The sequence below is a fragment of the Dermochelys coriacea genome, chromosome 6, assembly GCF_009764565.3.
Source record: "Dermochelys coriacea isolate rDerCor1 chromosome 6, rDerCor1.pri.v4, whole genome shotgun sequence".
Taxonomy (NCBI): Eukaryota; Metazoa; Chordata; order Testudines; family Dermochelyidae; genus Dermochelys; species Dermochelys coriacea.
Genome location: NC_050073.1, coordinates 95,233,212 through 95,259,604, shown reverse-complemented (window position 1 = coordinate 95,259,604; position 26,393 = coordinate 95,233,212). Strand labels below are relative to the sequence as shown.

The following is a 26,393-nucleotide window of genomic DNA, read 5'->3' as shown; positions in this document are numbered from 1 at the left end:
ACAATGCCAGGCCAACCCTTTCTTCCCAAAACAGGCAGAACCTCTGCCTTATAATGTTTAGCTCAGTGGTTAGCCTGCTCACCCAGGATGTGGGCGTCCCAGCTCCAATTCCCCACTCTGCCTGATGTGGAGCAGGGATTTCAACCTGCCTCTGAGGAGGGTGCCTTCACCACTGGGCTATGGGCTATCTCCTGTTGAAGCTGTTTTACTTCGTATCACTGATTTAAATAGTCATGTGGGGAGGCAGAGCTAAGTAAGGGTGGGTGTGACTATAGCCCGGTGGTTAGGGAATGCTCCTGGGATGCAGGAGACCCCTGTTCAAATTCTCCTTCCACTGGCTGCTTATGTATGAAAAGTAGAATTGCTTCAGTGGGAGAGAGCAACAGAGCCACACTCTAGGCCAGGGATCTCAAACTTGAATCATCAGGAGAGCCACATGAGGACTAGTACATTGGCCCGAAGGCCGCATCACTGACATCCTCCACCCCACCCCACCCCTGCCCTGCCCCCATTCCAACCCCTTCCCCAAATTCCCACCTCTGCCCCGCCTCTTCTCCACCTCCTCCCCTGAGCACGTGGCTCCCCACTTCTCCCCTTCCCTTCTGGAAAGTGCTAAGCGCCTGGAGGTAGGCAGAGGAGCGGGGATGTGGCACACTGTGGGGAGAGGGAGCGGGGGTATGGGGAGTTGGCAGGCTGCAGAAAATAACTTGGGGGGGCACAGGGTGCTTGGCGGGCTGCAGAACATAACTCCAGGAGGGTGGGGGGGCACAGGAAATAACCCCGCGGGCCGCATGTTTGAGACCCCTGCTCTAGGCTATCTCATAACCGTTTCCAGAGCTGTGGGTTCAGAGCCATTATCTACCGCAGGCACATGGAGGATTTGACACAGTATCGCCCACATCCTGGATCAGAGAGCTAACCACCAGGCTAACAGTTATAAAGCATCTTGTATGGGGCCTGATCTGTTAGGTGACCCTTAAGCATACCTATTTGATTGGGCGCCACCAATGAGATAGGTGGGGAATACCTCATCTGAATATCCTGCAAGGGCTTAGGAATGGGCTAGGCACCAAGGCCCCTGAACTTTGGTGGAAGAGCACATGCCCAACATGGAACGTTAAGGTTCTTAGTGGATTTTATCAGTGGAAACTTAGGCATGGAGGGAATTTAGGTACCTACATAGTTAGGCAGCAGCAGAGCAGGGGTTTTGAAGATCTACATTTTAGATTTAGGAGCCTGAAGTGATTTAGGCTGGTTTGCAAGAGACTCAGGACTAGATCCACATAGGGATTTAGATGCTCAAGTGCCTGCATAAATGATGGTGGTAAGTATAACTGTCTTCTGCAAATTGCTGATGGGCTCATCAGACACTCCTTCTGTTCCTAGTTGAAAGTTACACTGAGACTACCTGAGAGAGTAAGGGTTGCACGAGCAGGCCCTTCGTTTTCAGTACCGAAGACAGAGTCCAGCAGCTTAGGTAGTTTTCTACATATAAAAAACCCCTTGTCTACAGTAAACCAAAATATTTTTAGCTCTAGTTTCCTTCCTCTCTGTGAACCATCCTAATCCCTGATCAAGGGGCTGGCTGACACTGAGGCCTTCCTAGCTTTTCATTGAGCAGGTCCAGTTTTAGATGAGCTCAGAGCTGCTTGGCAGATTCATTAGTGGCCATCATGCAAGCGATGACTGGTATTCTCCCCTTTTCCCACCCACTCCGGAGATACATTACCCAGTGACATGTTTGGCTTCCGCTGGCCCAAGACCTATGCATGGGTATTTGAAATTGGACCTCTTGGCTAGTAGTGATGTGACCTGTTGCAACAGCTGCTGCAGTGGTTTGTTTTACTAGTTGCCTGTTCATGTGTAATTACTATCACTGTTATCTGGAGAGGAAACTGATCATTGCTGAATGGAGCAGATTTCAATTTTGCGGATGAGGGTTCTACAGAAGAAAACTGAAAGATCTGACTCTTTGTGTATTTGTTTGTTTTTAATCCCTACTTGCTAAACCCCTTAGCCTTTTCCCCTAACCCGTATCTACTTGTGTGCCCTTCCTTAGATTGTGAGCTGCTGGAGTGGTGTCAGTCCCTTCTTGAATGTCTAAAACACCCTCCACACTGAGTCAGACTATAACCAAATGAGAAAGGTCTGAAGTTCATAAAGACAGCATTAAATAATAGTTCTCAGCACAGAACCCATTATTCAAAATGTAAGAATATCCCCCTGCTTGAGAATTTAATTTTTCCAACAACAGATCTGTTCCCTGAACCATTCTGTTAATTATGGTTTAATGGTAGCATTTTTCTCAAAGCTGTTTGCAGAGGTGGGTAAATATTAACCCTATTTTACAGCTGGAGAAAGGAAGGGAAAAATACACAACTACAAAATGGGGAGTAACTGGTTAGGTGGTAGTACTGCAGAGAAGGAGCTGGAGGTTATAGTGTGTCACAAATTGAATACGAGTCAACAGTGTGATGCAGTTGCCATAAAGGCTAGTATTCTGGAGTGTTGTGAAGGGAATGACAGCAGTGCCATCTAACAGTCAGGCCGGGGGTGGCATGTTGTCTTCCTCCTAGGCTTCCCTGTCTCACTATAGTTCTGCCATGTGAGGGGGGTCTGTCCTTTCAGCGACTCAGCCCTCTGGCCAGGTCACACATTCAAGTCCACCCCTTTCAGGGTACACAATGAGTCCAATAATGTAGAAATTTTCAGAAGTCGTCAAGGGCTTCAGGACTTCTCCCCTGGGTTGGGGTTATAGGGTCCGGACTCTTGCACCTTCAGGATCTTCCCCGATTAGGTTCCCCACCAAGGAACAGACTTCTGTCATTGTCCCCTCTTTAGGAGTTGGTAGGGGAGCCTGGGCCCATCCTCTCCACCAGGTTCCAACCAGGGCCCAAGGGTAGGCAGCTGAGATTCGCACCTTGGGGTGCTACGCAGCTGCCTCCCTGGATCACTTTCCACTGGGTAAATTAAAGAACTGAACACAAACCAAAGTCTCTGACCTTCCAAAGTCATCAGTCCCCCCTTTACAGGCTTGGTCAGGTCAGCATCACAGCCTCAGGCTACAAGAGTTTCTGGGATGCACCTTCCGAAGAGCAGAGGTCTGCTCCCTTCCACTACCTGACACCTTCTGAGCTGCTCTGCTTCCCCTTTAAGCTCTGCCTCCATCTGGTGCAGACTTTGGGGGTGCGGCTCAGAGAAGTATCTTTGGCCCAGAGCTGCTCCTTAACCCCTTGTTCTCCAATGTGAGGTTTGTACACACCATCACAGATGTATTAACAGGACAGTTACAACGCTTCTCGGTGGCATTTTGGCGGGTGGTTCTCTGGTGGCTGCGCTCGGCAGCGGCATTTCGGCGGCGCGGTGTCCTGCGGGCGCACACAACTGCCCCAGCAGGTGCCATTGCTCCCGCGGGCACCAAGTTGGGGACCCCTGGTTTAGGACAATGGTGTCCAAACTTTTCCTGTCATGCCACCCCTTACCAGTAATGGAATCTGTCTGTGCCTCTCCCTCCATTACAGTGCGGTTGGCTCAGCAGAGGAGCTTGCGCTGCAGGTGGAGCTGGGGACAGAACTGGGGATGGGGGAGGAGCTGGGGCTAGAGGTGGAGCTTGCCTGGGGGCAGAGCTGGGCTGGAGGCAGAGCAGGGGGCTGGGGACGGAGCTGGGCTGGGGGCAGAGCAGGGGGCGGGGTGTAGCTGTGGCTGAGGACGGAGCTGGGCTGGAGGCAGAGCAGGGGGCGGAGTGTAGCTGTGACTGGGGACGGAGCTGGGTTGGGGGCAGAGCAGGGGACGGGATGGAGCTGGGCTGGGGGCAGAGCAGGGGGCGGAGTGGAGCTTTGGCTGGGGTCGGAGCTGGGCTGGGAGCGGAGCAGAGTGGAGCTGGGACTGGATGCAGAGCTGGGCTGGGGGCAGAGCAGGGCTGAATGGCGCTCCTTCCCCACTCCCATGGGGGGCTTGCCTGGGCCCCACTGTGTCTAGGGGTACCTGGTCCTGCTTCACTGCAAGGGGCTGGACTTCTCAAGGTCCCTTCCAGCCCTACAGTTCTATGAAACAGAGATACAGAAAGATTGTGAATTGTCCAAAGCCACAGAGCCAACTAGCAGCAAATTTGGGAATACAAAATCTCTTGAGGCCCAGATCTGAATTCTGTCCCCTGGGCCACGCTACCATTGTGTGGGTTAGATATTTATTATAAACTACATTTGGAGGATATTGGGCCTAGTTTTCCCTCACATTAGGACACCTCTTTAGTGCTCCAAGCAGTGTAAAAGGAATAAGTTACATTTACTCTTACTTTCATGCCCCTTTACAGAGCTGGTATCAACAAGAAACAGCACCCCTATAAATTACTAGATATAGAGTCTGTTTCTCCACTTGCCCTGTATGGTCATCAGCATCTAGGCAAAGTGCTATCTTTTTGGCTAGGTAGCATTTTACCCCCATTCTGGACAGGTGTAAATGGTGCAAGAACAGTAGAGAATCAGGGTTATTTATTAATGCTGGTTATCATGAACCCAAATAAGTTACTGTCTTATGCAGGACTAATAAGTAGAAACATTTTGTATCATTAGGGAAAGTGTTTTCAAGGTGATAATATTTGACATTAAGCAAAATCTCCAGTTATAACTAAGTAACAGCCACTGGTGCAGTAGTTGTAAGTGCAATTTGAAATAAGGATGAACACTTCTCTGACACAGACTCTTATTGACTAGAAATGTACTGAGTGTAAGTCAGGACACAGCATTTACAATTTTAATGATAGAGGTTGTGACTGTCTCATAATATTTTGGTTTAATGCTACTTCTGGCAAAACTTGAATATTATGCAAGAGAAAAATGATACTGTGGTACTAAGGCAGTACAGAAGAACATGGACAGACCAAAAACCAAGCTTGCACTATTGATAAATCTTATCAATGAGGTGGCCTTTGCTACATTAATTTCTGAAAATTGCAGCCACACAAGTAACTGCACCCATTGGAGCTGAAGTTAGCAGTTGTAGCTAGTTCCTTATTTTGCAAAATTGTTTGGGAAAGACAGTTAATCAGAAAATGGAGGGAAGGAAACAGGTAGAGTTGTGTAGATGAGCTCTAACCACCTAACCTTGTTTCTGGAAGAAGGAGATTAAGAGATAAAACCAAGAAAAGAACAGGTACACTGGAACAGGTGGCCTTTTCCAGTTCCTAAAGTTTCTTATAATTAATCATAACCTATGTTTAGCCTCTTCAGTTGTGCTGTTCTACTACAGCAAAGACAATTACTTATTTCTCACAGATAGTTCAGGATGAACTGGATCAGGAAGATGAATGTCAGTAATTTAAGGGGAAAAGTAGCAAGTTGTGACTTATCCATATGTATTCTCAGGCCCAATCTATTTAGGTAAATGTTGAACCAACTAATTATACACTTAAAAATACTGAAGTGTAAGATAGTTTAAGATACCAGGACGATGTCAAGCAACCCACAGTGCTTCCCTCTGGTATTAACCCCTCTTTTAAAGGTGGTACTGCTAGGCTAGGCTGGACACCTTGGTGCAGCTACAGCATGAAGCTTGCTCAGCCACTGTTCAGGCTGTAGTTGTACTATGGATAAACAAAGAACTTCAATCTCTCAGTTTGTCAGTGCAGTACGTTTCATGTGTATAAATACATATTTAAATAAAAACCTGCCCTCTCTACATTTTCTACATGATGCCTGATGTTTTAGCCAAACACTCCTAATCATGAATTAAAGCCCAACTCTTGTCAATTTATTAAAACAAAAATATACGCAGCACTTTATATCAAGGCTTTCCATGCAGGAAACGGAGCTGTACATTTTAGTGTTGTGCAGTTTGACAATTGTTGCAAAATCTCCACCCTCCTAAAATATCAACTGAGTCATGAACATCCAGATTAAAACAGTGTACCAAAAAAGCCAGCCAACTACAGCAGTTACCAAAAGATATCCTTTCTTAACCTCCTGCCATCTTGCTGGCTAAGTGAAAACTGAGGGTTGCTATTACGGGAGAAGTCCCACTGCTTTCTACAGCAGGTAAAGACAGGGTAGAAAAAAATCTGGCAATTAACACAGGAAAGAAGGGAGTGAAAGGAGGAGGGAGCACCCCCTAGCAGCCAGTGACTGGCACAGAGAAATGCTCATGTTTCAGACTGTGACTATATGTACATAGGTCATTCCTATGTAACTGGATTTGAAGAGGGGTTCATCTCCTCTTGGGAATTTAGGACAACCTTGAACAATGGACTAGGAGTGCCAAGAAATGCAGAAATCCCCTCCAACATGGATGGAAGAGACTCCATGTTCACTCTGCACATTTCCTGCAGACACTAAACTCTGTGTCTTGTTTTTTGATGCTAATCAATCCGGAATTCTCCCTGCAAAGTGATACTGAAATGTTCAGTTACAGCTTAAGCTATGATCTTAGCTCTTGGTGGCAAAAGCTTATTGTATCACAATTGTGCTTTAAATGCTTCAGTTATTGCACTCATTTATTATAAAAACAAAGATAAATAAATTATTACATCTCTAATAATCCTAAAAATATCTTTCTAATTTTAGCACTTTCAACAGTTATTTCCAAATTAGACACTTAGCTGAAATATATAAAGTCCTTTTTAACCAGTGACATTTGACACACTACAGGTGTATGTTAGTACATGGATCAGTTAAAGCCTGATGAATAATACTTGTACTCCTGTTGGAGAGGCTATAGCAGTGTCTAAAGAGAAAAGTTAAAGGTAAAATGAATGATTCACTAGCATTTATTTAACAAACTTCAGCTCTCTGCAACAGTCTACTGTCCTGTTCTGCAGCTAGTTCTTGTCTACTACTTTACATAGAGGAAATTTGAAGGGCCTCTGCAAAGTTTTCCTCAAGATCATCAAGTTCCTTATTTGATTCAAAGTCACTGTCACACGTGGTTGAGTTCAGTGTTGGCTCAAATGTGTGTGAAATACCTAGGGCTTCTTTAGATTGCACTGAAGAGTAAGGATCTGTTCCAACACTCACCGCTTCAGTTATATTTTTTGAAAAGATATCCTTGTCATGCATCTGCTTTGACGTTTCACTGTGTAAGGGGTGGTTTAGTTTGTCTGTCTCCTTTGATAATAAATCCATGGCTTTTAGGAACTCTTCACTTTTTGTAGTCTTATTTTGTTTCCAATTTTTGCTGGTAAACTGGAGCTGGTCCAAGGTCTCAAATCTTTCCAGATCAAATGGGTCAATCACTTCCATGCTGCCATTGACTCTCTCAGATTTCTCTGTGCTGCAGCCTAGGTCGACTTTGAGGACATCCAGTAGGTGGCGCATTTTGTTCTAGAATTTAAGGGAAGAAATAAGGTTCTTAATCACTTATGGCCCACTGCACAGCTGCCTGCAGTCTTAAGACAGGATCTGTAACAGATTTCATAGTCCAAATAGATGAATGTATTAAGAATTTATTTTCAAATTAGCATGTTCCACGTAGTTACATTTTTGAGGAAATACAGGATGCATGAAATCAAGTAACTTAATTATTCTTATAATTATTCTTAATTATTCTTACTTTGCAGCAAACAATCATCAAGTTGCTGAAATAACTGTTACCCACTGTGTGAAAGTATGCATGATGTGGGTGATCTAGAAAGGTCACAATTCCCACTTGCACTGCTGACAAAGTACCACCACACAATCTCTCATTTAAAAGGTGGATATGTATTGAGGGTTATGGTTACATCTGCAGCATTTTTAAAAGTGCACTTTGGAAAGACCTCTCTGAAGTCATATACATGGACTGAGAACATTACAGACTGTGTTCGGAAAATGAACATACCTCATCCAAACGGTGCTTATTTTGCTCTATGTGACGCTCAAACAATCTCTCCAAAACCCTAAAAATAAATAAATAAGTAAGGCTCAGGCAGATCATAATTTTGAGGAGAGAAAGATACAATGTCCTAAATAAGCCTAGATGAGTAAAGGATCCAAGCTCCAGAGTCTTTATGCATTTACTAAGAGGAAATAATCATATTGCCCTCATTATACTTTGTCACAAAGAGGCCAACATTGTGTCTACATGCTAACAGACATTTGTTCAGAGGGTCAAGCCTTGTCATAGGGCTGAATGAGAACACTAACTGATGTACCCCTTGCTCTGTCTTAGCCAGTCTCAGCTCAGGTAGAGTGAGCGGACGCCACAGGCTGAAACATTCACAATCCCATAACCCCTCGCCATAGTTGCGGCTTGTCAAGGTTCCTTCCCCACTCTGTATTCTAGGGTACAGATGTGGGGACCTGCATGAAAGACCCCCAAGCTTACTCTTACCAGCTTAAGTTAAAAACTTCCCTAAGGTACAAACTTTGCCTTGTCCTTGAACAGTATGCTGCCACCACTGAGTGTTTTAAACAAAGAAAAGGGAAAGAGACCACTTGGAGACGTCTTCTCCCAAAATATCCCCCTAAGCCCTACACCCCCTTTCCTGGGAAAGGCTTGATAATACTCCTCACCAACTGGTACAGGTGAACACAGACCCAAACCTTTGGATCTTAAGAACAATGAAAAATCAGTCAGGTTTTTAAAAGAAGAATTTTAATTAAAGAAGAGGTAAAAGAATCACCTCTGTAAAATCAGGATGGTAAATACCTTACAGGGTAATCAGATTCAAAACATAAAGAATCCCTGTACGCAAAACCTTAAGTTACAAAAAGACACAAAAACAGGAATATACATTCCATCCAGCACAATTTATTTTACAAGCCATTAAACAAAAGAAAATCTAATGCAATTCCTAGCTAGATTACTTACTAACTTAACAGGAGTTGTAAGGCTGCATTCCTGATCTGTTCCCGGCAAAAGCATCACACAGACAGCCCAAACTCTTTGTTCCCCTGCCTCCAGATTTGAAAGAATCTTGGCCCCTCATTGGCCATTTTGGGTCAGGTGCCCGCGGGGTTACATTAGCTTCTTAACCCTTTACAGGTGAAAGGATTTTGCCTCTGGCCAGGAGGGATTTTATAGTGACTGTATACAGAAATGTGGTTACCCTTCCCTTTATATTTATGACACTACTGATGTGCAGAGGTATAAGCATAATCCTATACTCCTAGCAGACCCCCTGTCCCAGACCTGGGGAGGGGGAAGAGACAAAATACAGCTTCAGCAGCTCACTATGGCAAGGGAGAGAAGATCCCTAAGGCCCTCTTTCATGGTCTGTGGGGACGGTGCAGAGAGAACCTCTGGTCCCTTCTTCAGAGACTGGGGAGAAGAAACTGTGAGGAGAGTCAGGAAGGAGATGCTGCTAGGGCACCCCTTTCAGTGCCAGGATTGGTATGGGCTGTGCCCCTCTGCTCCACTTGATTTGAAGTGGGGGGAAGGAGAAAGTGGAGTAGAAGGGTAGAGAATGTGCATGAAGGAAAGAGTAGGGGGATGAGGAAACAGATTGAGAATAGAAAGAAAAAAGAATTAGTGAGAGTGAGGGAAAGAAAGGAGAGACTGGAAACAGGGAAAGAGAAAGAGAATGGGCTGGTTGTTGGGGATGAGAAAAGAGAGACAGAAGGAAGACAATTCAGTGCACAGACAGAATTTAACAGTAAGGGAGAATAAACATTGGAACAACTTTCCAAGGGACATGGTGGATTCTCAATCATTTGATGTCTATAAGATTGGAGATCTTTCTAGAAAATACATTATAGTTGAAACAGAAATTATGGGCTTGATGCAGAAATTACTGGGTGAGGTTCCTTGCTTTGTGTTATATAGGAGGTCAGCCTAGATTATTACAATGGTCCCCTCTGGCCTTAAAATCTATGCATCTCTGATAGGAGAAGAGTGACAAGAGATGGAAGAGGAGAGGAAGAAAGAGAGCAGACTATGAAGATGTGCCAAGATCTACAACAGAAGTAAAAGTAAAGGAGAGAGAATGAAAGCAAAGGGAAGATATGTTTTTAGAACTGTATTTAATAGGAGGTTAAATGCCAAAATCTTATTATAAAAATGTCACCAGGGTCAGAGATACTGCACTCCACACTGCTTACAGAATCCAATCTGTTCTGAGCCCAGTCCCTACAAACCTTAAAACAAAGATATCTAACCTGTTGGAAAATAATCCAAGCTTCAGAATTTCATCTGTTACATCTTCAATGAAACTCAAGTACCGAAGCTCTTCTTCTCTGCACAGAGAACAGAAAATCCAGTCTGAATGTTTAAAAGTAGAGACATCTGTCACACAACAGAGCAAGAAGCTCTACCTGCTAAGGGAAATTACTTAGCAAATACCATGGAGAAAATGGAAATACTTATAGCTCTTGGGACCGATTTAGCTTCTTGTCTTACAGAAGAGGCTGATGGGACACAATTACTTATGCCCCATGTTTAGGGTGAATAAAAATAGGCTCTGTATAAAGTACAATGGTATCTGCAGAAATGTTGCCTTGGCATTTCAGAGCAAAATTGTCAAGCGTTATGTTAACTTCCTGCTCTTGTATAAACTAGTCCAGAGCTCCTGAGGTGGGCAATCCTGCAGGAGGGGTGATAGATCACAACCTGCTTTGTGCTGTGAGATCTGGAAAGGGCCAACACTGCTCAAGAAATGGGTAGTGCTAGCCAGGTAGGGGGTGAAGACATGATACAGCGCAATCCTCTGATTCAACAGCTTTCACAGGGGTTTTAGGGAACTTCAGTTGCTACTCTGTGGTGGGAGGGCAGTGTTTACACTGAAAACCTCCCTTACTTCAGGATAACATTTCCCTGTTCTGCAAAGGCATTGCTGGTGCAGGGAGAGGTAATGTAGTTCTGTTGAGACAACCTAATAATAACGACAAGAACAAGAACACAGTAATATGTTCCCCTTCTATAGCATCTTCCAAGGATTCCAAAGTGCTTTTCAGTCAAGTCCTCTTCAAGATAGGGAAGCATTATCATTCCTTTTATAGATGGGGAAACTAAGATATAGAGAAATTATGTGACTTGCAAGTTAGTGTAACAGCTGGGAATATAATTCCAATCTCTGACTCCAGGGTCTCACAGGTTTCTGGCCAGAAATACTAGGAGAATGCTCTCCTTCATGATCAGTTCTGTTCCTGGATACAAACTGGAAATAACAACAATCAACCAACTTATCCATATGTTTCAGAACTTCAAAAAAAGTTGGGTTCTAAAAAGGAGTGAAGGTGGCGCAGGAGTTCTGACTTTATCTGGACCGGGCTGCCCATCCCTACAAGTACAAGACCAGGAAGAAGATCTGGATTCTATTCCTGGCTTTAGCCCCTCCTGAACCCAGTTGCCACATCTATGAAATGGGGATAAATATCTAGCTCACCAGGGGATTGTAATGCTCATTTCACTAATGTCTGCAAAACACTTTGTGATATTCAGATGGAAGGGTCTATGAAAGTGCAAAATACTATTAAGGCCTCTTTGAATATCCTATTTCTTCAGGGTGCTTTCCTTTTCATTCCTATTGCATGTAAAAGGGGATCTTTGTCCTCAGAAGTTTCTCTGTTCCTGCTATTTGTTCTCCACCTGATGCCTGATTGAACATTACACTTCGGTTGCTCTGGAAGTGTTTGTTGTATATGTGTGTTGTCAATACAAAGAAAAGACCATGGTATCAAGGGGAAAACTAGTAGCAGGAGCTCTACAGAAACAAAGGTCCCGTCTTCACAGAAATATTCTGAGTAATAAACAAGAACAAGAATAGCAGAATCTAGTCACTTTTCCCCAAAAAAGTTGTAGCTAGTTTTCCTGATTTTTAGATCTGTGGGGGATACTTCACATGCTGTCAAATGGATTTCTTTATTTGTAGCCATGTCAGATCCAGATCAGACTCTGATGTGATAGTTTATTACAGTGCCTCATTTATTGTTCTAACATAAGAATATCAATACTGGGTCAGTCCAATGATCCATCTAGCCCAGCATACTACCTTCTAACAGTGACCAGTGCCAGATGCTTCAGAGTAAATGAAACAGAATATGGCAATTATCGAGCAATCCATCCCGTTGTCCAGTTCCAGCTTCTTGCAGTCAGCGGGTTAGGGTCACCTAGAGCATGGGTTAGTATCCCATACCATCTTGGCTCATAGCTATTGAAGGATCTACCCTCCATGAATTTACCTAATTCTTTTTTGAACCCAGTTATGCTTTCAGCCTTCACAACATCCCCTGGCAACGAGTTTCACAGGTTGACTGCACTGTGTGAAGAAATAATTTCTTATGTTAGTTTTAAACCTGCTGCCTATTAATTTCATTGGGTGACCCCTGGTTCTTGTTTTATGTGAAGGGGGTAAATAACATTTCCTTATTCATTTTCTCTACACCACTCATGACTTTATAGCCCTCTATCATATCCCCCTGTATTGCCTCTTTTCTAAAATGAACAGTCCCATTCTTTTTAATCTCTCCTCATATGGAAGCTGTTCCATAGCCCTAATAATTTTTGTTGCCCTTCTTTTTACCTTTTCCAATTCTAAAATATCTTTTTTGAGATGGGACGACCAGAATTACATGCAGTGTTCAAGGTGTGGGTTTACCATGGATTTATAAAGTGGATTATGATATTTTTCTGTCTTGTCTTTGTCCCTTTCCTAATGGTTCCTAACATTCTGTTAACTTTTTTGACTGCAGCTGCACAGCTAAGCAGATGAATTCAGAAAACTATCCATGATTACTGCAAGGTCTCTTTTCTGACTGGAAACAGCTAATTTAGACCCCACCATTTTGTATGTATAATTAGAATTATGTTTTCCAATGTGCATTACTTTGCACTTAATATTGATTTAATTTGCCATTTTGTCACCCAGTTTATGAGATCCCTTTGTAACTCTTCACAGTCAGCTTTGGTCTTAACTACCTTGAGTAATTCTGTATCATTTGCAAATTTTGCCACTTAACTGGTACCCCCTTTCCACATCATTTATGAACATGTTGAACAGCACTGATCCCAGTACAAATCCCTGGAGGACCCTGCTATTTATCTCCCTCCATTGTGAAATCTGACAATTTATTCCTGGCCTTTGTTTCCTATCTTTTAACCAGTTACTGATCCATGAAAGGACCTTCCATCTTATCCCATGGCTGCTTGCTTCAAGAGCCTTTGACGTGGGATCTGTCAAAGGCTTTCTGAATGTCTAATTATGCTGTATCAACTGGATCACCCTTGTTCACATGCTTGCTCAAAGAATTCTAATAGACTGTTGTGGCATGATTTCCTTTTGACTCTTCCCCAACATATCATGTTCATCTATATTTCTCATAATTCTGTTCTTTACTATAGTTTCAATTAATTTGCTTGGCATTGAAATTAGGCTTACTGGCCCGTACTTGTTAGGATCATCTTTGGAGCCTTTTAAAAAATCAGCATTACATTAGCTATCCTCCAGTCATCTAGTACAGTGACTGATTCAAGCAATAGGCTATAAACCATTGTCAGTAGTTCAGCAATTTCTTACTGGAGTTCCTTCAGAACTCTGGGTTAATACCATCTAGCCTTGATGACTTATTACTATTTAATTTATCAATATGTTCCAAAACACCCTCTACTGACACCTTAAGTCTAGAACAGTTCCTCAGATCTGTCACTTAAAAGAATGGTTCAGGTGTGGAAATCTCCCTCATATCCTCTGCAGTGAAGACAGATGCAAAGAATTCATTTAGCTTCTCTGCAATGGTCTTATCTTCCCTCAGTGATCCTTCAGCATCCTGATCATCTAGTGGCCCCACTGATTGTTTGGCAGGCTTCCTGCTCCTGATGTACTTAAACATTTTTTTGCAGTTAGTTTTTTGTCTTTTGCTATTTGCTCTTCAAATTCTTTCTTGGCCTGCCTAATTATACTTCCATATTTGACTTGCTAGAGTTTATGCTCCTTTCTATTTTCCTCAGTAGGATTTGACTTCCAATTTTTAAAGGATGCCTTTCTGCCTCTAGATGCCTTTTAATGAAACTTAAATTTATATTTGTAAAAACTTAAAAGGAACTTTAAATTTGTTTCCATTTTACTGTTTCACCCAGTAAAAGACAGAAGAAAAAATATACTTACTCAGCCTGGATTTTTCTCATTGCTGAGGATTCCATAGAATACATGGATGTCGCGCTAATCAGAAAAATAGATATTAAAAAAAATAGCATTAGGCAATTTCCTAGAAACCTCCAATTCCCTGCATTTCACTCTCTTTCTGGAGCAACCCACAATCATGAGATGCCCTCACCCCAAAGCGTCTGCCAAAGAACACTGAACCCCTGTGGTAATAATTGGGTTAGCTATACCAGTGAGAGTTATGGGAATGTCACTAACAGCCTTTATCCATTTCATCTCTATAGAAAACAATCCCCTGTTCCAGTGGCAAACTCCACGTCTTAACTTCAAGGCAGACGAGAGCTTCCTTCAGGAGTATTATTACTCCATCAAAACTCTAATATTGGGACAGTCAGAACACTTACTTCAATGATGGAAGGTATTGTTGAGGTATCCCTCATACTGAAAAGAAAGTCCCAATATTACACATGAGCCTGGGTCTCCATCATGGCAGTACAGCATCCTATAATCCATTTAGTGCTTCTAGTAGAACATTTAATATGGTGCATGTAACTCTTACTCATGCAAATAATCACACTGTACTCCCATATCATCTTGGCACACAAAGGAGACTATTATTTAATTTCTTGTCATATAAATATCTCCATGACTTCTTCCATACCACTATATATGGAGCTGAGCAACTAATTGATTTTTTTGGTTTGATAGATACAGAAAAACCCGAACAAACTTTTGTTTTGGGTCAAACTAAACATTTAATTCGACCCAAAACAACATTCTCCCATTGTTTTGTTTCATTAAGTTTTCAGGTGTTTTCTACCCTTTAAAAAAATCTCTAAAGAATATAGCTAAATTTCTAAACCAATTTGCAAATAGTTTATTCACTGATAAATGCATTTTCAGTCAAACAAAACTATGTGCCACCCTCCCCCCCAAAAAAATTTCAGCCAGCCCTAGCCCCATATGCTTGGAATACTGTCCCAGAGACTGCCCACCAATCCACCACTCTTGCCTCTTTTAAATCTCTACTAGAGACACATACACTTCTACCAAGAAGTGAGATACCTATCATATTAAATTATAGGCTCGAAGTTCATCAAGAAGTGTACACAAATTAACGGAGTCTCTGCATGATCTTATTTATGTGACTCTACCTAACCCTACCCAGTGCCCTCTTGTTTGCATATCCTCATAACTTATCTTGTGTCTAAATTCTAGACTGCAAACATTTGGAAGCACAGAGCTTATCTATGTGTTCTATGAGGTTCCTAATGCACCTGTATACAGGTGGTGTATACATAATGATAATTTGAGATGGCTCAAAAGATCAGTTCCATCTTAATGCCCTCTTTCTGAACTTGAAAACTAGATCAATTTCTGTTTTGTCTTTCAGGTAGAAACTTAGACATGAACCAGAAAGGCCATTTAGCATTGTAAGATTTACAATATTTCCTAGATTTCCAGTGGAAAATATTTCAGAAGTAGAGCTTTGATTGACTCACTGATTTATAGTTTGCCTATCACTGGCTCTTACGTTACAGAAAACATCACACACTAAATCTATGTTATCCTGATGTTTTACCCAGTGAGACTATATCTGCTATAGCAATATAGTGTGAACTGAATACAAAACACACTTGTGCTTTGTCTTCAGATGAGACTTAGTATTTATTTTTAGCCTCTATGGCAGACAACAGGTGGATTATCAAGAATAATTAGCGATGGGCTCAGCTGGCAGTGTGGATGTTTAGGGTAGAGAGTGGGGTAGGCTGTGGTAACAGGACACATAAAAGCACTCTCATAGGAGGCAGTCTTCTATCTTGGGCATAGTTAGCATTAAAACGTAGCTGAAGCTGAAGCACAGGTGGGAGGGATGGGATTGTAAAAAAGGGAGGAGAAAAGATAGTCATGAACAAAAGGTGAAAACCTGGGTACCATCATCAGTCCAACTTAATATCACCAGTTACTGCTACATGGAGATAAGAACCTATTCAGTATATGGCCTTGCTTCATGGGTAATTTAGATGATTAGATATTGGGGATCTTTTTTCCCTTGAAAGGTACTTATTCATGCAAGACTATGGCAATGCATCAATAACACCATCACCACCAACCTAACAAAATAAATAGCTTGTAAATTCTGATCTTAGTTCTAGTGTGTCTAAGAAGTTATTAGCTGTGTTGACTCTGTCATACTCACTCCTGGCTAATGGAAACTCTTGCTAAAATAAGCACAGGAAATTTGGATGCAAGAACACAGTGATCTACATATTAAGAGATGCTACAGTATATAAAGTCTTCTTCACTTATTTCACGTGTATCTCACTTTATTGGCTTCATGTTGGAATTTTATCAAAAGGAAAATGTGAATATTGCTACCTGATCTATGCACAAAGTCATTAATCTCAAAAACTTGCTATAAAACAGGGCTCACAGACAGAAATGGCAATGATGGCCAATGAACCTAATAACTAGTGTAAGGCAAGCAATAAAGAATGTTTGAAATATTTCCTTCTGCAAATCAGGCACCTTGGCAAGGAGTACTGAAAAGCATCCATCCTTCCCTCAGACTCATCTGGAGCAGATGTGACTTCAGCCTACAAACACAGAGATAACATCTTTATTATTGGTGCAACACTACATAGCAAAATAAGGATCAGAACATGGTTAGTCAGTAGCATAGGGGGACAGGAGGTTTGTGCCAAGCACATAGTCATTAGGAAATTCCAGCTTACAAGACCCGGGGGAGAATTTTGTTAAAATTTTATCATCTGCATGTGATTCAGCTAATCTATTAACATTAGTTTTAAAACTAATGTTCTTAATAATCTTTTGGTATAATATTATAAGCATACAGCATCTTTTATTCAAGGATCTCAGAGTACTTACAAATATTAATAAAACCTCACAACACCTTTCTGAGATCAATATTAACAGTACATTAAGGCACCTGGAGGTTAATGGCCTAATTTGAACATAGGCTAAACACCTAACTCTCCAGCTGAAGCCAAGGTAGCTGTGGGTACTCACCTCCTCTGAAAATCAGGCCAAAATGACTTATCTAACCACACAAGATGTGTCACTGGTAGAGGTGGGAGTAAAATCTAGCCCTGCTGAGTTCCATTGCACTAGCCTCCAGACCATCCCCTCTCACTTCAGGCACTCACACAAACAGAGAGATGGTAAAGTTGTCTACTGCCTGCATTTTAAATGACAACACTCAGAAAAGGCCATTAATGCTCCATTACTGACAGTCACTCTTTCAACAACAAAAAAAAAAAAAAAAAAAAAGGTTGATGTGACAGATGTTGCCATATGAATACATAGTACTCAGCTGGACTGGAAGGGAGCTACCTAATTATTAAAGCTTTGTCTGAACCAATTTCTACCCAGTTCAGATGCAGCCACTCTGTCATTTTCAAGAAGGTATAAAGCAGCAAATATCCCCCAAGCATAAACAGAACTATTTGCTTCATTCATAATCTGAGATGTTAAGGGTCCAATCCTATGACCCTTAGTCAGAAGTCTCTACTCATGTGAGTAGTTCTATTAACATTGACAGGATTATTGGTTTAAGGAATAAGTGTCTGTGTACAGGCTATAGGATGAGGTCCAAAATTTGGAAGCTATTTGAAGAATAGCTACCAAATAGTTCCAGGACATATTCTTCAACACAAAAATGAGCAGAAAGGAAAAATGTTAAGACAAAATATCTTCAGAGCTGAAGCCTTATCATCACAAATCAATAGTGCGCATTCAAAAATTACTGAAAATGCTCCTCTGATAGGCATTTCTGTTCTATTGCAATTATTGTCACAAGCTACATATTTCATCTGAAAAATATTAGCTGAGGGACAGAATCTGCCTCCCTTGATCATGCTGAGCAGTACCTTACTCCTCAAAGTCCTACTGAAATCAATGGCACTACTTGTAAAGTAAGATACTATTCAACATGAGTAAGGGCAGCAGAGCCTAACAAAGAGATTTTAGTATAGTATACGCAAAAAGGTAGCCAGCCAGTCAGGCAGCAGCACAGACAGCTGCAGCAGCACAGGAGCCAGCAAACAGAGCTCTAAACAGGGGAGTTTGAGTGGGAGTTCTGTTGGAAAAGAAGGTAGTTGTACTTGGTTTTGTATTTTTAGCATGTGTGTGTGTAGGGGCTTTGTGCTGGGAGAGCAGCTGAGCCCTGATTAGGGGGTGGGGCTTCTGACTAGAGGTCCTATAAAGGTAGCCAGCCAGTCAGGCAGCAGCACAGGAATTAGCAAACAGAGCTCTGAACAGGAGAGTTTGGAAGGGGACTTTGTATTGTGGTGCTTGTTTGGGGTTTGCTTTTGCTGGGGGAATGGTCTTTTTGGTGTGGCTTGTGTTTCCCAGATTAACAGGATTTAGGTGGGAAGGAGATGACAGATACAGAGGCAGCTGTGGGAGTGACTCCTGTAGTGGAAGACACATTGAGGATGACTGGATGTGGAAGCTGTGGTATGTACATGGTCCTGGAGGGGGGACCTGGTAAGAGTTTTTCCTGCATGAAATGCCATCTGATAGAGCTGATGGAGGAAAAGATGCAGGTGGAAAGTCTCATTGAGTTTAGGAAGGGGTTTGAGCAGATGATGGAGCAAAGATATGAGGTATCTGAAGGGAAAAGCTCAGACTCACAGATGGAAGCAAGGCTGGGGAATTTTGAGGGGAGACTGGGTGAGGAAAGTGGTCAGTGGAAGCATGTGACTAAAAGAACCAGGCAGAGGAAAAGATGGGCTAGTGAAGGAGAAATAGAGCTTAGGAACAGGTTTGCAGAGTTGGAAAATGAAGCAGGGGCTCAGCAGGTACTTGTTGAAGGTGGAAAGGTAAGGAAGAGGAGAAGAGAGGCTAGTCCTATAGGAAAAGCAGAAGAGTCAAGGGAGACTACACCAAATATGAGCCCCAGGAGGATACAGGATGGGTTGAAGAGGATTATAAGGGAAAACAGGAATGGAAAGAACTTGCAGCCAGAGGGAACAGGGGAGAGACTGGAGAATAGCACTGTCACCAGGAAAAGGCAGGTCTATGTGATCGGGGACTCTTTATTGAGAAGAATAGACAGGCCTGTAACTAGAGCTGATCCAGAGAATAGAAGGGTGTGCTGTCTTCCGGGTGCTAAGATCCGGGATGTAGACCTGAGGTTGAAAAGGATCCTAAAGGGAGTAGGAAAGAATCCCCTAATTATCCTTCATGTGGGAACAAATGATACAGCTAGATTTTCACTGGAAAGTATTAAGGGAGACTATGCTAGGCTGGGGAAGACTCTTAAGGAAATTGAGGCTCAGGTGATCTTTAGCGGGATCCTTCCTGTTCCTAAAGGGCAACAAAGGTGTGACAAGATTATGACTGTCAACAGATGGCTTAGGCAGTGGTGCTATAAGGAGGGCTTTGGGATGTATGGCCACTGGGAGGCATTCATGGACAGAGGACAGTTCTCTCGGGATGGACTTCATCTGAGTAGGGAAGGAAATAGACTTCTAGGATCGAGGCTGGCACAACTGATAAAGAGAGCTTTAAACTAGGAATTAGGGGGAGATGTCCAGGAAATCTCCACGCCAGATTTTAGCATTGAGAGGGAAGAAGACGAAGTAAGAAAGGATACAGCCGTGGGTAGGAGAATGTATATAAGGAGCGAGGGTGGTGTGGATACTAGTCTAATAGGTTATACTGGCTGTAGAATGACTGTGCCTAATAGGGTACAAAATGTGAGCGAGGCCAAACAGCAAAAATTAAGATGTTTGTACACCAATGTGAGGAGCCTAGGTAACAAAATGGAGGAACTAGAGCTATTGGTGCAGGAAGTGAAACCAGATATTATAGGGATAACAGAAACGTGGTGGAATAGTAGTCATGACTGGACTACAGGTATTGAAGGGTATGTGCTGTTTAGGAAAGACAGAAACAAAGGTGAAGGTGGTGGAGTAGCATTGTATATCAATGATGAGGTAGAATGTAAAGAAATAAGAAGCGATGCAATGGATAAGACAGAGTCCGTCTGGGCAAAAATTACATTGGGGAAGAAAACTAGTAGAGACGCTCCTACAATAGTGCTTGGGGTGTGCTATAGACCTCCAGGATCTAATTTGGATATGGATAGAGCCCTTTTTAATGTTTTTAATAAAGTAAATACTAATGGATCATGGGAGACTTTAACTTCCTAGATATAGACTGGAGGACCAGTGCTAGTAATAATAATAGGGCTCAGATTTTCCTAGATGTGATAGCTGATGGATTCTTTCATCAAGTAGTTGCTGAGCCAACTAGAGGGGATGCCATTACAGATTTAATTTTGGTGAGTAGCAAGGACCTCATAGAAGAAATGGCTGTAGGGGACAATCTTGGCTCAAGTGATCATGAGCTAATTCAGTTCAAACTAAATGGAAGGATTAACAAAAATAAATCTGCAACTAGAGTTTTTGATTTCAAAAGGGCTGACTTTCAAAAATTAAGGAAATTAGTTAGGGAAGTGGATTGGACTGAAGAATTTATGGATCTAAAGGTAGAGGAGGCCTGGGATTACTTTAAATCAAAGCTGCAGAAGCTATCAGAAGCCTGTATCCCAAGAAAGGGGAAAAAATTCATAGGAAGGAGTTGTAGACCAAGCTGAATGAGCAAGCATCTTAGAGAGGTGATTAAGAAGAAGCAGAAAGCATACAGGGAGTGGAAGATGGGAGGGATCAGCAAGGAATGCTACCTAATTGAGGTCAGAACATGTAGGGATAAAGTGAGACAGGCTAAAAGTCGAGTAGAGTTGGACCTTGCAAAGGGAATTAAAACCAATAGTAAAAGGTTCTATAGCCAAATAAATAAGAAGAAAACTAAGAAGGAAGAAGTGGGGCCGCTTAACACTGAGGATGGAGTGGAGGTTAAAGATAATCTAGGCATGGCCCAATATCTAAACAAATACTTTGCCTCAGTCTTTAATAAGGCTAAAGAGGATCTTAGGGATAATGGTAGCATGACAAATGGGAATGAGGATATGGAGGTAGATATTACCATATCTGAGGTAGAAGCGAAACTGAAACAGCTTAATGGGACTAAATCGGGGGGCCCAGATAATCTTCATCCAAGAATATTAAAGGAATTGGCACCTGAAATTACAAGCCCATTAGCAAGAATTTTTAATGAATCTGAAAACTCAGGAGTAGTACCGAATGATTGGAGAATTACTAATATAGTTCCTATTTTTAAGAGAGGAAAAAAAAGTGATCCGGGTAACTACAGGCCAGTTAGTTTGACATCTGTAGCATGCAAGGTCCTGGAAAAAAATTTGAAGGAGAAATTAGTTAAGGACATTGAAGTCAATGGTAAATGGGACAAAATACAACATGGTTTTACAAAAGGTAGATTGTGCCAAACCAACCTGATCTCCTTTTTTGAAAAAGTAACAGATCTTTTAGATAAAGAAATGCAGTGGATCTAATTTACCTAGATTTCAGTAAGGCATTTGATACCATGCCACATGGGGAATTATTAGTTAAATTGGAGAAGATGGGGATCAATATGAACATCAAAAGGTGGATAAGGAATTGGTTAAAGGGGAGACTGCAACGGGTCCTACTGAAAGGAGAACTGTCAGGTTGGAGGGAGGTTACCAGTGGAGTTCCTCAGGGATCGGTTTTGGGACCAATCTTATTTAATCTTTTTATTACTGACCTTGGCACAAAAAGTGGGAGTGTGCTAATAAAGTTTGCAGATGATACAAAGTTGGGAAGTATTGCCAATTCGGAGAAGGATCAGGATATCATACAGGAGGATCTGGATGACCTTGTAAACTGGAGTAATAGTAATAGGATGAAATTTAATAGTGAGAAGTGTAAGGTTATGCATTTAGGGATTAATAAGAATTTTAGTTATAAATTGGGGACGCATCAATTAGAAGTAACGGAAGAGAAGGACCTTGGAGTATTGGTTGATCATAGGATAACTATGAGCTGCCAATGTGATATGGCTGTGAAAAAAGCTAATGCGGTTTTGGGATGCATCAGGAGAGGCATTTCCAGTAGGGATAAGGAGATTTTAGTACCATTATACAAGGCACTGGTGAGACCTCACCTAGAATACTGTGTGCAGTTCTGGTCTCCCATGTTGAAAAAGGATGAATTCAAACTGGAGCAGGTACAGAGAAGGGCTACTAGGATGATCCGAGGAATGGAAAACTTTTCTTATGAAAGGAGACTTAAGGAGCTTGGCTTGTTTAGCCTAACTAAAAGAAGGTTGAGGGGAGATATGATTGCTCTCTATAAATATATCAGTGGGATAAATACCGGAGAGGGAGAGGAATTATTTCAGCTCAGCACCACTGTGGACACGAACAAATGGGTATAAACTGGCCACCAGGAAGTTTAGGCTTGAAATCAGACGAAGGTTTTTAACCATCAGAGGAGTGAAGTTTTGGAATAGCCTTCCAAGGGAAGCAGTGGGGGCAAAAGATTTATCTGGTTTTAAGATTCTACTCGATAAGTTTATGGAGGAGATGGTATGATGGGATAATGGGATTTTGGTAAGTAATTGATCTTTAAATATTCAGAGTAAATAGAACTAATCCCCTGAGATGGGATATTAGATGGATGGGATCTGAGTTACCCAGGAAAGAATTTTCTGTAGTATCTGGCTGGTGAATCTTGCCCATATGCTCAGGGTTTAGCTGATTGCCATATTTGGGGTCGGGAAGGAATTTTCCTCCAGGGCAGATTGGAGAGGTCCTGGAGGTTTTTCGCCTTCCTCTGTAGCATGGGGCATGGTTGACTTGAGGGAGGCTTCTCTGCTCCTTGAAGTCTTTAAACCATGATTTAAGGACTTCAATAGCTCAGACATAGGTGAGGTTTTTCATAGGAGTGGGTGGGTGAGATTCTGTGGCCTGCGCTGTGCAGGAGGTCAGACTAGATGATCAGAATGGTCCCTTCTGACCTTAGTATCTACAAATCTAAAAAGAAAAGGAGTACTTGTGGCACCTTAGAGACTAAAATTTATTGGAGCATAAGCTTTCATGAGCTACAGCTCACTTCATTGGATGCATTTGGTGGAAATGTAGCTCACGAAAGCTTATGCTCAAATAAATTCCTTAGTCTCTAAGGTGCCACAAGTACTCCTTTTCTTTTTGCGAATACAGACTAACACAGCTGCTACTCTGAAACCTGTCATTAGTATACTATAGTTAGTATAAAAGACAAAACTAAGCACCAACTAATCAAATCATTGTAAAATCTCCTATGAATATCAAGACTATATTTAATAGTGTGGTGCAGCGCTTCTCAAACTTCATCGCACCGCAACCCCCTTCTGACAACCAAATTACTGCAGGACCCCAGAAGGGGGACCGAAGCCTGAGCATGTCCCAGCCCTGCTGCTCTGGGTGGGGCGTGGAGGGACCAAAGATGAAACCCACCCCCAGGCTTCCTGCTGCCCAACAGTACCTGCTGCACATGGCCCAAGCACTCCTGCTCTTCCACATTTAGCCACGCAGCAGCCAAGCAGTCAGGTGCAGCGCTGCCAGGTTCAGGTGCAGAAGATTGCCATGGTTCTGGGACAGCAGATCTGGCCAGAGAGGCAGCTGCAGTGGAACCACCACCGACAGGTCCAGCAGCGTGCCGAACCAGTGCTGGTGACGCCAAGCCAGGGCTATTAGGATTACCTTCGCCCTGTCCTGTTTGATCATCAGGAGGACTCTGTGGATTAACGGCATTGATTGGAAGGAGTACATCAGGGCCCCGACCACGGGGGTAAAAAGTCGTCTGACAGGGAGCCTCTGTCAATCCCTCAAATCAAGCAGAACACATGGCATTTCCTGTTCTGACGAGAAGCAAACAAGTCCACTTGGGCAGTTTCACTCCTTTGGAAGATCATGCTGACCACCTCCAGATGAAGTGACCACTCATGGTGAGACAAGAAGGTTCTGCTGACGCGATCTGCTAATACATTCCAGGTCCCCAGGAGGTGCACAACCACGAAATGAATGGCATGCTGCACACAAGTCCCAGAGCCTTCCTGGCAAAGGGCTGTCGACCTGGCTCCACTTTTTGTTGATATAAAATTTCATGGTGTTGTCTGTCAGGACTTGTACCACTCTGCCCTTCAAGTGGGACTGGAAAGTCTGGCAGGCCAAATGAACCGCTCTGAGCTCCCTGACATTTATGGGGAGAGAGCGATCGTCCTGCAACCAGCACCTTGTGTGCTGAGCTTGCCTAAGTGGGCTTCCCAGCCCAGGTCCAAGGCATCAGAAACCAGGGTCAGCGACTAGGAGAGGGCTGCAAAGGAACCTCCTTCAACACCGATTTGGGGTCCAACCACTATTCCAGTGACAACCGAATGGGGTCTGGCACCCTGACTACAAGGTCTAGATCATGCCTTTTGGGGGTGTAGACTGACACCAACGATGCTTGCAGCGCAGAAGATGGAGCCGGCATGGTAGACCATGTAAGTACAAGCTGCGGCCTAACAACCTCAGGCAGGTGTGGGTGGTGATGATCGGGTGGACCCTTATATGGGAGTTCAAGTCTGATATAGCTTAGAAATGGGCCTCCAGAAGAAATACTCTGGCCTGTGTGGAGTCAAGGACCACCCCATGAATTCTATCCGTTGCAGTGGTACCAGGATCAATTTATTTTCATTTACTAATAGGCCCCCCAGGTCGTGACAGGTAAAATGCACCAGATCAAGACTCCTCTGCACTTCATCCCGTAATCTGCCCTTGATGAGACTATCGTCGATATAAGGATAGATCTGGACCCCTCAACGTCTCAGATAAGCGGCTACTGGGGCCAGGCGTTTTGTGAATACCCACGTAGCTGACAAGGGGCCAAAGGGCAGCATCATAAATTGGAAGGGAATCTGACCCATCATAAAACAGAGGAACTGTCTGTGTCACTGGAAAATGGAAATATGAAAATAAACATCTTTCAAGTTGAGTGTGGCATACCAGTCTCCTGGGTCCAGGGAGGGAATGATGGAGACCAGGGAGACCATGCAGAACTTCTGAGATTTGTTCAGTCGCTGCAGGTCCAGAATGGGTCTTAGGCCCCCTTTTGCTTTTGGGATTAAAAAATAGCAGGAATAAAACCCTTTCACCCTCATTTCCTGAGGGACCTCTTCCATTGCCCCCAACTGCAGGTGGCTGTCAACCTCCTGAGCAAGGAGTTGCCCATGGGAAGTGTTTGCCAGAGGGCATTGGCAATCTTTAGGACCCCATCATGCACCAGAAGCATGACACGTGCAGGGGTTGATGCGGAGAGCACATTAAACAAGGTGTTTGATTGTGCCACCATCTCCTCCACCTCTAGGCCTAAGTTCGTGGCCATCCTTCAGAGCAGAGATTGGTGCTCCTTAAAATCATCCGGTGGGCTAGCATGAGAGGCTAAAAGCAAAAATCTCTGACAAGTGTGCACATGAGCGCACACACACCTACAATGGAAACGACATAAGCAAGCACTCAAAGAAGAAGATGGGGTACAGATCTATCTGATTCAAACAACTGGTATCAATAAAGTCCATACTAAGAGATGGCTCTCAAGATTCCATTTTGGACTACAGCAGGAATTATTTTTTATTTTTGGAGTACCAGAAGCTTCTTTACTACATATTCAGGAACAGAGTGGTTTCTCACAAGTTCTTTTTACTTCCCTAACCTAACAGCATATAAAGGCTCCTTCTTAATATTCAGGTTCGTGTGCCTGTCCAGATCTCAAACATACATTGAAGCACAAGTGCTAAAAATCCTTACAGAATTCATCTCCAAACAAATTCTCCCGTGCATGATTCTTAAGTCACTTTTTCAAGAAAATAATTTTTTTTATTCTTTCCCCCTAAAAGATTCCCCAAAAGCCCAAAGTCCACACTATTTTCTAATGGGCTACTACATTCCAGCTTAGAAACAATACCATTTTTGAGCTATAGTATTTTAAAATAAGTCACTAAAGATCTGGCTCTGGTTTTCAAATCCCCCTCCAAAAGTTCTAGGACTGTATTCCATGTGTACAAAAATTCCATATACTATGTTGTGGACCTATGAGCTATCTATCTGCCTACCTACAATACTGCACCAACTTCAAGTGTACAGTCTCATGTTTAATGATACTGGGCTAAGTGTCTGCATTCTTATCTGTATCTCAATTTCATGTGTGTATATTTACATGTGTGCTTACCTGTAAATGTCACATACTACACATAGATTTTAAAAAAACTAGTTTTTCAGCATCTATTTCAATTTTCCATATTCTTTCTTATCATTCCAGCTCATTCCTTTGGAACTAGTAGCTTGACACACACCCAATCTGTCACCCATCTAGAATATGAAATTTAATTCATTTTTACACTGTAGTGGCAAAGATAAAATATGGGTTCTCTGCATGGTAGAGCATATAGTCAAAAC

General features: G+C 42.7%; 1 protein-coding gene across 3 annotated transcripts in view; it reads right to left on the bottom strand.

The window, feature by feature from the left end:
* Positions 1-5,732: 5,732 nt before the first annotated feature.
* The window catches only part of SPATA7 (spermatogenesis associated 7), an 85,514-nt gene continuing 64,853 nt past the window's right edge, over positions 5,733-26,393 (bottom strand). For 2 of the 3 annotated variants that reach the window (XM_038407995.2, XM_038407997.2), the window contains exons 8-12: positions 16,538-16,605; positions 14,012-14,065; positions 10,068-10,145; positions 7,810-7,867; positions 5,733-7,313 (exon numbers count right to left, since the gene is read on the bottom strand). In XM_038407995.2, the coding sequence (XP_038263923.1) occupies positions 6,831-7,313; positions 7,810-7,867; positions 10,068-10,145; positions 14,012-14,065; positions 16,538-16,605 (741 nt within the window). In that variant the 3' untranslated portion in view covers positions 5,733-6,830. The remainder of the gene's footprint in view (positions 7,314-7,809; positions 7,868-10,067; positions 10,146-14,011; positions 14,066-16,537; positions 16,606-26,393) is intronic. The other variant, XM_043516068.1, reaches the window with a different exon arrangement.